This window comes from Megalobrama amblycephala, linkage group LG9 (genome assembly GCF_018812025.1).
Source record: "Megalobrama amblycephala isolate DHTTF-2021 linkage group LG9, ASM1881202v1, whole genome shotgun sequence".
Classification (NCBI taxonomy): Eukaryota; Metazoa; Chordata; class Actinopteri; order Cypriniformes; family Xenocyprididae; genus Megalobrama; species Megalobrama amblycephala.
The window spans coordinates 30,913,447-30,927,717 of record NC_063052.1 but is presented as its reverse complement, the minus strand read 5'-3'; the positions used below and the strand labels follow the sequence as shown (position 1 = coordinate 30,927,717).

Genomic DNA, 14,271 nt, shown 5'->3' with positions numbered 1-14,271 from the left:
TCCCTCCCTCCAGCTCCTATTGGCTCAGTGGAAGTGTCAATCAGCTGCTCCTCCAATGGGATGAAGTCAGTGTCCTGCTCCTCTGACGGGGATCAGCTCATCTACAGCTGGACTCTAAATGGAGAATCACTGATGGATGGAAACACCACCATTGAGCTGAATGAGGAAACTGTTGGAAACATCATCTGCAGTGTGAAGAACCACGTCAGTCACGGACAGAAGAACATTAGTATAACACAATGTCCTGGTGAGATTTTAATACATGAATGTCCACATATTTATAAAAACTACAGCAACAGCAGTGATGAAAAACTGTGAGTTCTCTTCATTCACAGTTCATTCGAAACATTTCTGGATGAGAATTAGTTTATTTCAGCCGATCTGTGCAGTAATTTGTGTTGACGTGTTTTCAGTGATTCTGCAGTGATGTTTTATTACAGGATCAACTACTGCAGCTGTGACCTCTAGTTTGACCTCTACACTGACCAGCAGCACACAGACATCAAATCATGGTACGAGTTTAACAGAACATGCTACAGGAAACATGATGGATCGATTTTGTTTTCTTTCTAATCGTTGTTTTCAGTGTGTTCAGAGTCTGTGGTGTTTGTGCTGCTCTGGAGTTTTCAGCTGATGGTTCTGTTTGGTCTGTTAGGAGGTTTTCACATCTACATGAGACACACGTCAGGTCAGAGACATTTATGATCATCATTATGGATTTGACATGCAGATATTAAGAGTGTGAAGATGATGATAATGTGATGCTTTTAGGAAAGAAACAGGAAGATCAAAAAGTGAGAATGAGAAGATTTAGAGAAGGACATGAACACACAGCAGAAGATTCATGAGACCAGCAGCAGATCTCATCACATCTATGAGAAATCCTCTCCTTCTGCTTTCCTGTTTCTACGATGTTTTCAGGCGAACAATTGTAAGTTCAGAAGACGTCAACTTTGGATCGACATGCAAAACTTTCAGATATTATCCTATAATATTTTAATATTATCCTTTTATTGTAATCGTTAAGAGCACAAGTTGTAATTTCTGCCTAACATGTACGCTGTGTCTGCTTCACTGAAAACATGAAGTTAACTAACAAACATGTACTATATTATAGCTGTATATTACTGCCATATGGATATTACTGTGACACACTCATCTCTGGCTGATAACAGAATATTTCCTCAATTGTAACATTAAAACAAGCATTTTCTGTAAAGCTGCTTTGAAACAACATGTATTGTGAAAAGTTTTCAACATGAGTTGTAAAAGCTTGAATTCAAAACTGTTCCTCTTGATCTGTGTGTGTTTGTGGTGTCTGCTGTTTTCCTGTTCGTGCTTTTAAACTTCTGCTTGCATTTGCATTTTTTTTTTTTTTTTTTTTTTGATGATGATGTGTAAAGTGTTTAGCCACATTTGTACATATCTTTGCAAAATCTTTGTCACTCTAGTCTACATTATTAATATTCTTCAAGATCAGTAAATTGAGTCTGTGTTGAAATTAGGATGAACTTTTTGGCATTGAGTTAAATGAAAATAAAACTATTTGAAATTAATTTGATTTTTAAAGTTTATTTAATATAATTTTCATTTTAATTAACACAAAGTGCACATTAATCAAATTTAAACATGGAATTTCTAAATAGTTATCAAATGTTACAATTAATTTTAGCAAATGAGTCCAGCTGCAACTCTTGTTTCCTCCTGCAGATGTCGCTAATAATCAGGAAAGTGTCTGTATTTGACACTCATTAGTTAAACATTATAGACTTATATTATTACAGAGCGCTTGTTTTTAGTTTATTTGACCGATTTAAAACTGCACTACAGAGCTTTAGCCTCTCTATCTCCATCTGTGTGTGAAACAGAAACTGTCATGTGGAGTAGTTTGAAGTCAGTTGTGTTTCGCTCTTCTGTACAGATCAATCTGAGGGTTTGAGGAATCATATATCAAAAAGTCATATAATCTACTACTATGTATTATATCTGTCGCTGTAGATTATTCCCTCGAAGTTATCCATGAAGCTAGTTTTGATTAGTTAAAATCCAACGCAATACTTCTGTGTTTACGGATATGATGTAAGTAATTAAGATTTTTTTAAAAGCAGGTCGTGCTGAATTGAGTGCAGCTGTAGTTGTAGTTTCCTCCTGCAGGTGTCGCTCTCTATGAGCTCTGAGCAGCTCCAGAACTCAACGCGTCTCATGAGTCTCAGGTCCAGTAAACAGAAGATTGAGTCCAGACGGGCTGAAGGTCAGAATCATCTCTTCATTCTCTCTCTACAGACATGAAACACTAAAACATCATCACACACTCACTCAACGAGAGGAAGATCACAAACAGCTGCTGGAACAGTCACATGTAGGCCTTATTCTGGTTTAACTCTCAATGAAACTGTCTAAAGCATTTCATAAAAACAGTAAAGATACTGTTTTATTTGAATCAAATAAATTATCTCTCTCTTGTGTTGCTTTAAATAAGAGTGAGTCTCACAGTGAGGACCTTCTTGAGAGCCAGAACACAGACGGACTGAAGAACAGACACTCATGTCTCCATCTGAAGCTGCATCCACACTCTTCTGCTGGGATTGGGCTCTTCTGGAAACTGGACTTTAGAGAAATGATGCTCATCTTTGGACTGATGCTGCTGCTGCTGCAAACTGCTGCATGTGAGTCAACTTTCAGCTCAAACTGATCATGATGTTCAGTCACATGAATCTCTGAGATAAAAACACTGTAATATTACATTAAGTGTGTTAAAGGTGCTCTAAGCGATGTCACGCGTTTTTAGGCCAAAACATTTTTTGTCACATACAGCAAACATCTCCTCACTATCCGCTAGCTGCCTGTACCCTGAACACACTGTAAAAAAACGCGGTCTCTGTAGTCGCCACAAGCTCCAAAAACGGCAACAAAAACACACTGGTGCAGCCTGGACCATGAATCATAATAAACATGCTCCAGCCAATAACCGACAAGGATGATTTTAAATGCACGTTCATGACTGTTTCAGGAAGCACGGCGGGGAGGGGGAGGAGGAGGAGGGGGGAGGGTCTAGCTAGCCTCTGTTTTGTTTGACAACACTTCGAACGTCAACAGGAAGTTACTCCGCCCAGGATCGCTTAGAGCACCTTTAACAAAACAGTCTTCAGTGATCTAGTTTCAACAGACAAGTCTAGTCTCAGACTAAAATGCATGTCTTTTTACATGTGTGTAGGTCTAATGGGGTGTGTTTATTGGCTGTTTGTTTCTTTCTGGTTGTCCCTCAGGAGATGGCAAGATGATACAAATCTTGCAGCTATATTTGAACATTTAGCTTCTTCATTTTTGGATTGGGCTACAGGTGTTAAATTGGGGAAATATTTTTATTAATGTTGGGGTAGTAGTGGTCTCTGATTTCTTGGTATTTTGGGCATTCTGTGACGAAGTGCAGCTCCGTCTCCGTCACTCCCAGGATGCATTGCGAGCAGAGTGTGTCCTCACAGGAGAGCCAGGTCTGTCTGCGCCGGCCCATCTCTATGGCCAGACTGAGTCTGTACACCGTCAGTGTTTTCCTGAGTTTCACATCACTCACTGTGCTCAGGTAGTTCGCAATAGTGTATTCTTGATCTCTGCGGGTTTGTGGTCAATAAGTCTCAGCACCAGCTGGCACAGGGGACTCTTACTTACGCTCAGCTCTTGGTGTTTTAGGGCTTATTGGGATGTGTTGGGGTCGCTTGTTTTTAGGTGTTTCCAGAATTTGATAGCTCTTTTATGGATGTTTAGAAGGAGAGGGTATTGGCCTAATTCTGCCCTGCATCCATTGTTTGGCGTCTTTCTTTGGACTTTGAGTATTCTCTTACAGAATTCTAAATGTAGAATTTCAAGGTTTTTCCCAATTTAAGAAATCAGATTTTATAGATGGACACCACACTTCACTGCCATATATATCAATAGGTTCAATTATAGATTTGAAATGTTTGAGCCAAATTTGGATTGGGATGTCAATTTTAATTGATCTTTTAATGGCATGATTCTAGTTTTTTGGAGGTTGACTGTCAGGGCCCAGGACTGACAATAATCCTCCAGCAGATTCAGGCTGTCCTGAAGCCCCTCTTTAGTGGGCGACAGGAGTACCAGGTCATCTGCATAGAGAAGACACTTTATTTCTGTGTCGTGTAGAGTGAGACCTTGAATGGGAGCGTTTTCTATCATATTGGTCAATTGGTTGATATAAATGTTAAAGAGGGTGGGGCTCCACGCCCCTGGTGGAAAAATTTGGTTCTTGTGTTTCCAATTTTAACAGCACATTGGCTGGCTGTGTACATTGATTTGATCAAATCATAGAATTTTCCCCCTATTCCACTATCAATAAGTTTTAGGTATAATCCTTCATGTAGCTCTGCCGAGGACTGGCTCTGTCCATCGTCAACGGAAGACTGCGAGAGGACTTGCTCGGCTGATGCACCTACAGCAGCTCTTGGTAACATCACTGTATGCAATCACAGATCTCGACCTTTCTTCTTTGAGAGCATTCACAGTCAAACCCTTAAAACCTTTCTCAGACCACAGCCAAATCACACTTTATATAAAGCAATCTGAAACATCACCCAAAACAATTAAAACTGTAAGGATGTCACCCTTGGCTGGACTTGAACCTGCTCTCAGACAATGGAACCCAAGAGCAGAAGAGTAAGGAGTCGAGAGACTTGAGTCTTCCAAAAAAAAACCTAGTCTTTACTTGAGAAACCAAATCACAAAATACAAATGAACTAGGATAGCCGAGCTTCCATAAAACAAAAAAACAAAAATAGACACAAGGGTCAAAAAGTACCACAAGGGTCAAAAAGTACCATAAGGAACAAAACTTTAACTTGCGCTCTGGAGACTGGAGAACATAGGCTCAAGACTGAACATAATGGCAGGGAACAAGCACACTTATAAAGGGCAAGACACAGGTGAAGGGAATCAGGGCAAATGAGGAGAGTTCTGAGTACAATAGCACCATCTGCAGGAGTGGAGAGCACTAAGCATGGGGATAAAGTGCCATCTGGAGACCTGGAGGGAGCATGACATGGAAACTTAAGGAGGGCGCCCCCTGCAGGCTAGGAGTGGAACAGCAACCCAGAGATTGGATCTTTACAAAAACACCGTATCAAATGAACAAAATAACTTCATTTAAAAAAACAGAAAACAGCGACACTAATTACATCAATGCTGTTGAATCTTCAGAAATTCAGTCCCTCTTACATTCATTCCAAACACAGGTATACCCTAAAAATCAATTCGGCATCAATCAGGAAGTACAAGATCTAAACAACATATTCTACAAAACAGCACAAAAAAGTAATTGACAATTGTTAAATCAGAAAAAAAAATATTTAGAAACTGACAAATGGTTTGATTTGGACTGTAAGGCTCTGAGAAAAAACCTCCGTAATTTATCAAAGCAAAAACACAGACAACCAGATAATCCGGACCTCCGCCTTCATTACTGAGGCACTAAAACAATATAAAGCCACACTCCGTCTGAAAAAAAGCACAGTTTTTGCAAAAACCAGTTTGAAGAAATCAAAAAGTCTATAAATTCACATACATTTTGGGATAAATGGAAATTACTATACAAACCAAATCAAGAAGTTCTGGCAATCCAAGATGGGGAATTATGTAGCCCAACTGAAATTCTAAATTCTAATCAAAATGAAATAATTAATAAACTAGACAATTTGGAAAGATCAATTAAGCAAATCAAAACCCCTCAGATTTCCTCATAACAATAAAAGAACTGGAAGACAAATTATGGGTCCTTGAGTCCAAGAAAGCCTGTGTTGTTGACAGCGTCCTGAATGAGATGCTGAAACACACAGACCAAAGCTTCAAACTGGCAAAGCTAACACTATTCAGTGATGTTCTGAGTGTCGGGTTTTTCTCCGAGATCTGGAACAAGAGCCTCATCAGCCTCATCCACAAGAACGGTGACAAATTAGATCCCAACAACTACCGAGACATCTTTGTGAACAGTAACCTGGGGAAGGTTTTCTGCAGCATCTTAAACACGAGACTCTTGGACTTCCTTATGGAGCACAATGCCTTGAGTAAATGTCAAATTGGCTTTCTTCCAAAATGTCGCACATCCAATCACATTTATACATTACAAACACTAATTGATAAATATGTACATCAAAACAAAAGACAAATGTTTGCTTGTTTCGTTTATTTAAAAAAATCATTTGATTCAGTCTGCCGTCTGTGAGCGTTCACTGTTTGATCGCAGTTTTGTCTGGTGGGGTAAGAGAAGGGAATAGGTTATTACTGCCAGTGATGAATCTTGTACCATGTGATTCTAGGAAATCAAATTCTTCTCCAGTTCTGGCGTTTAGATCACCCATAAGCAGCACATTTCCCTGGGCCTGGAAAGGTTTCCTTTTGGAAGTACGGAGACTCGAGGGGGGTATATATGGAAAACAGGCTGAGATGCTGATATTATTCCTTATTTAATCTTCAGCCACAGGTGATATTGATCTTTTTTGACTGAATCTATGGACAGCTCAGATTTAGTCCAGACTATCATCCCCCGGATGTGAGTTTGACTGATGGTAATATGATCTCTCTGTATCCTGAGGGACATCCAGTGAACACATCTCCTTTACACCAGATTTCCTGCAAGATTATGACATCTATGCCTTGAATTTCTCTCATAAAGTCAGGATTTCTACTTTTTAGACCAAAGATTGAGGAGTTTAGACCTTGGATATTCCATGTAGAAAAACTGAGTGATTTTACTAACTTAAATTAAACTGTATGGTTTATTTGCCATTTTGAGAAAAGAGATTGATAGAATTTTTTTCACAGTAGATTATATGAAAACAGTGAATGATGGAAAGTAATGTTAGGGACAACCAATCGAATCTAAATGTACACTTAGATGAGGTGTTGGCTGGGATGTAGTTTCCTGAAGTGAGTCTCGTTGGATTGGCTGGTTTAGGTCTGATTCTGCTCCACCTGGGGCTTGTCTGGTCACTCCTGTTTAGAGTGACATCTTTGAATCTCTTTGCAAAAATATGTACCAGGTTCTTGTAAAGGTGGACGTCATATAGACAGTCAGTGTCCAGGTCTGGATGGTGGGCCAAGTGGACGTTAGGCAAAAAGGCACAATGTCTGGAGTGCTGTAATTTATGTTATTAATTGTGTTGGGATGGAAATCTTTCCTCTGAAGTAAAGTGGACAGGATGATTTTTGAGAGCTATTTCAGGTTCCTCTGTGCTGGTTGGTGCTGGGCTGCTGTGAGACGAGGGCTGATGCTGTTGTGCTGGGACAGGGGAGCCTGACGCTGTGATGGCTGTGAGCTGTCTGGGTCGGGTCTCTCTGCACAGGGGGTGGGTGGAGGGCAGTGTTTGAGCTCTGTGGGTCTGCTCTGGTTCTTTTCTGGCCAGGAGAAGCTCTCTCAGCTGCTCTTTCAGGGTCTGGATCTCACTGCTCTCCATCGCTCTCTCCTCCTGTATCTCTCTCAGCTGCTGCCTCGTCTAGTGTGGACTGTTCTCTGTCCTGTAGCTGGAGTCTCAGTGCAGTCAGCTCACACTGATAGCTGTCCTTCTCCTTCTGAAGCTTTCTCATTTGCTGTGTGAGGGCTGTCAGTCTCTGTGTTCTGCTTAGATGACAGACTTTCAGAAAGTAAAGCTTTCTCATGTTTCATAGCTTCACCTATTGCTCTGTAGTCCGCCTTGAATAATTTCAGGTTCCCCTGTACCATGACTGTCCCATTTTTATAGATGTTCACAGTTATCAAGGTACTGTCAGGGTCAGGTGGTTCTCTAATTTTAAACTTTCCAGCCATTAGGCTACAGATGCCTTCTTTCTTTACAGAGGGGTAATGGTTGATGATGGCCTTATGCCAGCACTGGAGTGATCAGAGAAGAAAATGAGGTTGCAAATTTCTCCAGTTTTGAACAGATCAGCAAACAGAGTCTCTGGACTGTTTGTAAGAAGTTTCTGCTTGTAGTTTTTCATTGTAGAGTCAGTTTTGATCTCAGAGGGATAGTGTATGGGCACACAGTCTGAGCTCATCTGTATATGGCAGTGGGGTGATTGTGGCTGCTGCTCTGATTGGCTGATTCTTTCTGGCTCATTTGAATTTCTACATTGAGGAATGCTAGAGCGGTGTTTCTCAACCAGGGGTCCTTGATGTAATGCCAGGGGGTCCTTATAAAATATCTGAATATGAATATTTGTATATTTTGATATGTTCCCATAAAAGAAATTAAAATATGTATAATATAACTGACGATATGACTGAATATTGGACAAGTCAACTAACATAGTAGTAAATTATACTTGATTGCATTTGGTCATCACAAAGACATTAATGAGACCAATGATTCTTCGCTCTTCTGAACGGATGAATCTGAGGGTTTGAGGATCATCATGGTTACCGATGATCACTGTCAGAGCGGATCTTTCATGTTATCAACACCGCTGACACTAAGAAAAGAGTACGCCTATATCATATATTTACACCTTTTTCTTAGTTTCACTGTCTTTTTTAGATGCAGGCCTAGTTGTAGTGCAAACTAACATCATCTGCCTTCCCCATATAAGGGAACTTCCTCTTTTCTCGATCAGATATTTTGCTGTGAGGAGCTTCATGAGAGTCAGAACACAGACGGACTGAAGAACAGACACTCATGTCTCCATCTGAAGCTGCATCCACACTCTTCTGCTGGGATTGGGCTCTTCTGGAAACTGGACTTTAGAGAAATGATGCTCATCTTTGGACTGATGCTGCTGCTGCTGCAAACTGCTGCATGTGAGTCAACTTTCAGCTCAAACTGATCATGATGTTCAGTCACATGAATCTCTGAGATAAAAACACTGTAATATTACATTAAGAGAGTTTCCAAAGTGATCTAGTCTCAGTGTTTTCTCGTCTAAACAGTGTGTGTTAGTGGAGTATTATAATATGTCAGATGGAAGATGAAATCAAACAGTCACAGTATGTGTTAAAGACATGAAATCAAAATGATAGTTTTTATAATTATATTCTGCTTATGGTCTTCTTAAAGTATAACAGGTGATTTTTATAACGCACTCATTATTTTGGTAATTTCAATTATTTTTTCCTTTGTTTTTATTGAAAATAAACCGCAGTAGAACACACACACAGTACAGACGTACTACACGGCGGTAAAGTTAGTTTAACCTTTGACATTCGGTTTCATACCATTTAAACTCTCTTTTAACTTCTCTCCATTAAACATTTCATGTTTTGAGCCTGGACCAACTCAGATATACATAATTAAATGTCCTTTGCATAGGACAAGATTTAATTTAAAGGAATACAATGTATATTAATTAGCCCTATAAATCAATTGAACAATTTAACTGTATGACATTATGGTATCAAACTACTAGTAAAATGTTCAGAAAAATGTCTATGCAACACTGTGAATCCTTTAAACTACAACACTGTTTGACCTAAAGATGTCAAACCAACTGTAAATTACTCAGAATATGTTTTAAGTAATATTAAAACATATTACTGTGTCTTATATCCTATTGTTTGCAAACTAACCTAACATTTTATTTAAGAAAGTTTACACAGCTCTATTCTTGTTTTCACACCTCATCACATGGTTCAGCTATTTCTCTGCATACTTTCTCTCTCTCTCTCTCTTTCACACACACTCTCTCTCTCTAACTTCCTTTTCACCCCATAAATCCACTCTGTTCTTCTCTCTTTCTCTCATGTTCTCAATTTTATACAAATTGAGAACATGAGAGAAACTGGTTTGTACTCAATTGGTTTGTACTCAAACCTGTAACAATAAATGTTGCTCCATAAAATGCTCTCTAGAATGAGAATGTCTGTCAAACTGATGATAAATCCAGATCTTGAAGCGTCAGTATTCATGCTCGACATCTTTCTATTCTGATTTTTTTGCAAGCAATGTATATATTGCACATATTTGATTGTATTTTAGTAAATGTTCCTGCATCTCTGAAGAGATCAGTCACATGACATTGATCAGGTGATTGTGTTCAGACCTGAACGATCATGAAAAAAGATGAAACGACTCAAATCACTCACTTCCAGCAGAACAACTGTTACTGAGATGAACGTGTGTGTGTTTTGTTCTTCAGGTCTGGAGTTTAACTGCAGGTTTAATCAGAAAGATCCCTGTTACGCAGCTCTGGGACACAAACTCAATATGCTGATGGTGGACGCTAGTAAATATAACCTGAAGATATTAAAGAGAATAAAAAACAACCATGAGGATCCATTTTGTAGAGTAAAGAATGACAAGATAAGGGAGAATGAATGTGATATTTTTAATAACAGAGCTGAAGTGACATTCATTAATGGGACTCTGATAATAAACCGTGTGATCAGAGCAGATTCAGGGAATTACACTTTAAGACTCGATCTCTCAGACGGCTCATTTACATACACACATCTTCAAGTGAATGTTGAAGGTACAGTAACTCTCTCATCAGACTCATAATCTCATGATCTCATGCAGATAATCAGTTGAATCTCTGTGAAGGTTATTAATTATTATTTATTCAAAAGCATTGGCACTTCAATGTACTAAGACTATTTTCAGAATTAAAAATTAGCATGTTGCTTTCTGTATATTAACTACTGTTTAAAAGTAGTATGTGAAAGCATTTCAAACAGTAATTTGCTACATTGTTGTCACATGACTAACCTATGCTGCAGTAATGTCCAGATATCATCTCAACAATAAATTTGTTTAAAAATGTCTTGAAAATGACTCTGGTGACATAAAGAGTTGTGTGACTGTACTGTCATGTGTCCCTCCCTCCAGCTCCTATTGGCTCAGTGAATGTGTCAATCAGCTGCTCCTCCAATGGGATGAAGTCAGTGTCCTGCTCCTCTGACGGGGATCAGCTCATCTACAGCTGGACTCTGAATGGAGAATCACTGATGGATGGAAACACCACCATTGAGCTGAATGAGGAAACTGATGGAAACATCATCTGCAGTGTGAAGAACCACGTCAGTGACGGACAGAAGAGCATTAGAGTAAAACACTGTCCTGGTGAGATTTTAGTACATGAATGTCCACATATTTATAAAAACTACAGCAACAGCAGTGATGAAAAACTGTGAGTTCTCTTCATTCACAGTTCATTCAAAACATTTCTGGATGAGAATTAGTTTATTTCAGCCGATCTCAGCAGTAATTTGTGTTGACGTGTTTTCAGTGATTCTGCAGTGATGTTTTATTACAGGATCAACTACTGCAGCTGTGACCTCTAGTTTGACCTCTACACTGACCAGCAGCACACAGACATCAGATCATGGTACGAGTTTAACAGAACACTGTAGGGAATTTTACAGTTAAAGACCCAAAAGACCAGATATGATGAATGAAGACCTGGAGTCAGAGATAAAATAAATACAATAAATTGAAGGAAATTTTACTGAAGAATAGTTTGCAGTTTCATCAGCAGAAGTCAGCTTCAACACTCACAAGGAGTGTGTCGGTCACTCTGTGTACATTCACATTTCCACAACAATTATACTCTAACAGTGTCCACAAACCACAGCATTACTTCAGGTTTAATGATTCTGATTGGCTAAGAAAAATAGACAAAATTAGTTATTTTCCGCACATGGACTGATAAACTGAAGCGTATCTCCATCCATCACACTTCTGACACTCAGAGCCTGGATTTAAGCACATTGTGACCTTCTAGGTGAGATTTTAATATATGAATGTCAGCAAAAACAGCAACAGCAGTGATGCAAACTGTGAGTTCTCTTCATTCACAGTTCATTCAAAACATTTCTGGATGAGAATTAGTTTATTTCAGCCGATCTCTGCAGTAATTTGTGTTGACGTGTTTTCAGTGATTCTGCAGTGATGTTTTATTACAGGATCAACTACTGAAGCTGTGACCTCTAGTTTGACCTCTACACTGACCAGCAGCACACAGACATCAGATCATGGTACGAGTTTAACAGAACACTACATGATGGATTAATTTTGTTTTCTTTCTAATCATTGTTTGTGTTGTGTTCAGAGTTTGTGGTGTTTGTGCTGGTCTGGAGTTTTCAGCTGATGATTCTGTTTGGTCTGTTAGGAGGTTTTCACATCTACATGAGACACACGTCAGGTCAGAGACATTTATGATCATCATTATGGATTTGACATGCAGATATTAAGAGTGTGAAGATGATGATAATGTGATGCTTTTAGGAAAGAAACAGGAAGATCAAAAAGTGAGAATGAGAAGATTTAGAGAAGGACATGAACACACAGCAGAAGATTCATGAGACCAGCAGCAGATCTCATCACATCTATGAGAAATCCGCTCCTGCCTTCCTGTTTATACGATGTTTTCAGGTGAACAATTGTAAGTTCAGAAGATCGACATGCAAAACTTTCAGATATTATAATATTTTAATATTATCATTTTATTGTAATCATTGAGCACAAGTTGTAATTTCTGCCTAACATCTGACAGAGTGTGTTAAAGAAGTAAAACATTGAATGACTAGTAACTTTCTTCTATTAAATTCAGATAAGACTGAAATATTACTTATTGGGCCAAAAACCTGTACACAGAATCTCTCAGACTACAATCTGCATTTAGAGGGATGTACCGTTACTCCATCCTCGACAGTTAAAGACCTGGGTGTTATATCAGACAGCAACTTGTCCTTTGAATATCATATTTCATATGTTACAAAAACAGCCTTCTTCCACCTCAGAAACATTGCTAAGATACGGTTATCTAACATGTTATCTATTTCTGATGCAGAAAAGTTAGTTCATGCTTTCATGACGTCTCGACTAGATTACTGTAATGCATTATTAGCTGGTTGTCCTGCTTCCTCAATAAACAAGCTACAATTAGTACAAAATGCAGCTGCTAGTGTTCTTACCAGGTCAAGAAAATATGATCATATATCACCAATTTTATCATCTCTACACTGGTTACCTATTAAGTTCCGTATCGATTATAAAGTATTGCTAATGACCTATAAGGCTCTAAATGGTTTAGCTCCTGTGTACTTAACCGATCTTCTATCACCCTACAATCCTTCACGCTCTTTAAGATCACAAAACTCTGGTTGTACCTAGGATATCTAAGTCCACTAAAGGAGGGAGAGCATTTTCACATTTGGCTCCAAAACTCTGGAATAGCCTTCCTGATAATGTTCGGGGCTCAGACTCGCTCACCCAGTTTAAATCTAGATTAAAGACGCATCTCTTTAGACAAGCATTCACATAATGCATCTCATATCAGATCAATTTCACATGACTATCTTTGCTTAATATTATGAACAGCAGCTACGCTAATTATTCTCCTTTTGCTTTTCTGTTTTACTAGTTTTGACTAGAGAGGACATCAGCTTCAGTTTGGATTCAGCCTCTTTAGAAGAGCTCAGATGACCAACACCTGTGAAGAGACGGCGCCAACTCCTGCGAGGACTTCAGAAGATGCAACATCTGGATCAACATGCACATTGCACAATTCTATATATATCCTAATTATTTTTAATATGTAATTGATTATTTCCAGGAGCTCATTGCTTCTACCTTCAGTTAAACTGCTAACAGTGATTGTAAATTAATTGTAAATTAAAATTAATGTTGAAACAACATGTATTGTGAAAAGTGCTATAAAAATATACTTGAATTGAAAAAGCTTGAATTCAAAACTTGATCTGTGTGTGTTTGTGGTGTCTGCTGTTTTGCTCTTCGTGCTTTTAAACTTCTGCTTGAATTTGCAGTTTTTTGATGATGTTTAACATGTTTAGCTACTTTCATGCATTTATCTTTACAAAATCTTTCTCACTATAGAATATTAATAAATATCTTCAAGATCAGTAAATTGAATCTGTGTTGAAATTAAGATGAACTTTTAGACATTGAGTTAAATGAAATAAATCTAATTGAAATTAAACTTTTTGCGATCATTTGCATCAAGATCATTTGATTTTTTTTAATGTAATTTTCATTTTAATTAACAAAGTGCTCAATCAAATTTAAACATTTGGAATTTCTAAATAGTTGTCAAATAAAAATTTTAAAATTTTAGTAAATGAGTCCAGCTGTAACTCTTGTTTTCTCCTGCAAATGTCGCTAATGATCAATACTGAATTTACTTAAGCTGACACCATTTTCTTTTAGAGCTGCTTTGCATGATGCAAATTGCATCCAAAATTATTTGCCATCACTAAAGCTGCTTTGACACAATCTGCAAGCACTAGCCTAAGTGTCTTGACTTGACTTATAATCAGGAAATTGTTTGTATTTGACA

General features: G+C 38.3%; 1 protein-coding gene across 13 annotated transcripts in view; it reads left to right on the top strand.

Moving 5' to 3' along the window:
- Positions 1-14,271, top strand: part of LOC125275640 — a 130,035-nt gene that overhangs the window by 41,438 nt on the left and 74,326 nt on the right. For all 13 annotated transcript variants that reach the window (XM_048202760.1, XM_048202764.1, XM_048202762.1 and 10 more), the window contains exons 6-7: positions 10,114-10,446; positions 10,803-11,036. In XM_048202760.1, the coding sequence (XP_048058717.1) occupies positions 10,114-10,446; positions 10,803-11,036 (567 nt within the window). The remainder of the gene's footprint in view (positions 1-10,113; positions 10,447-10,802; positions 11,037-14,271) is intronic.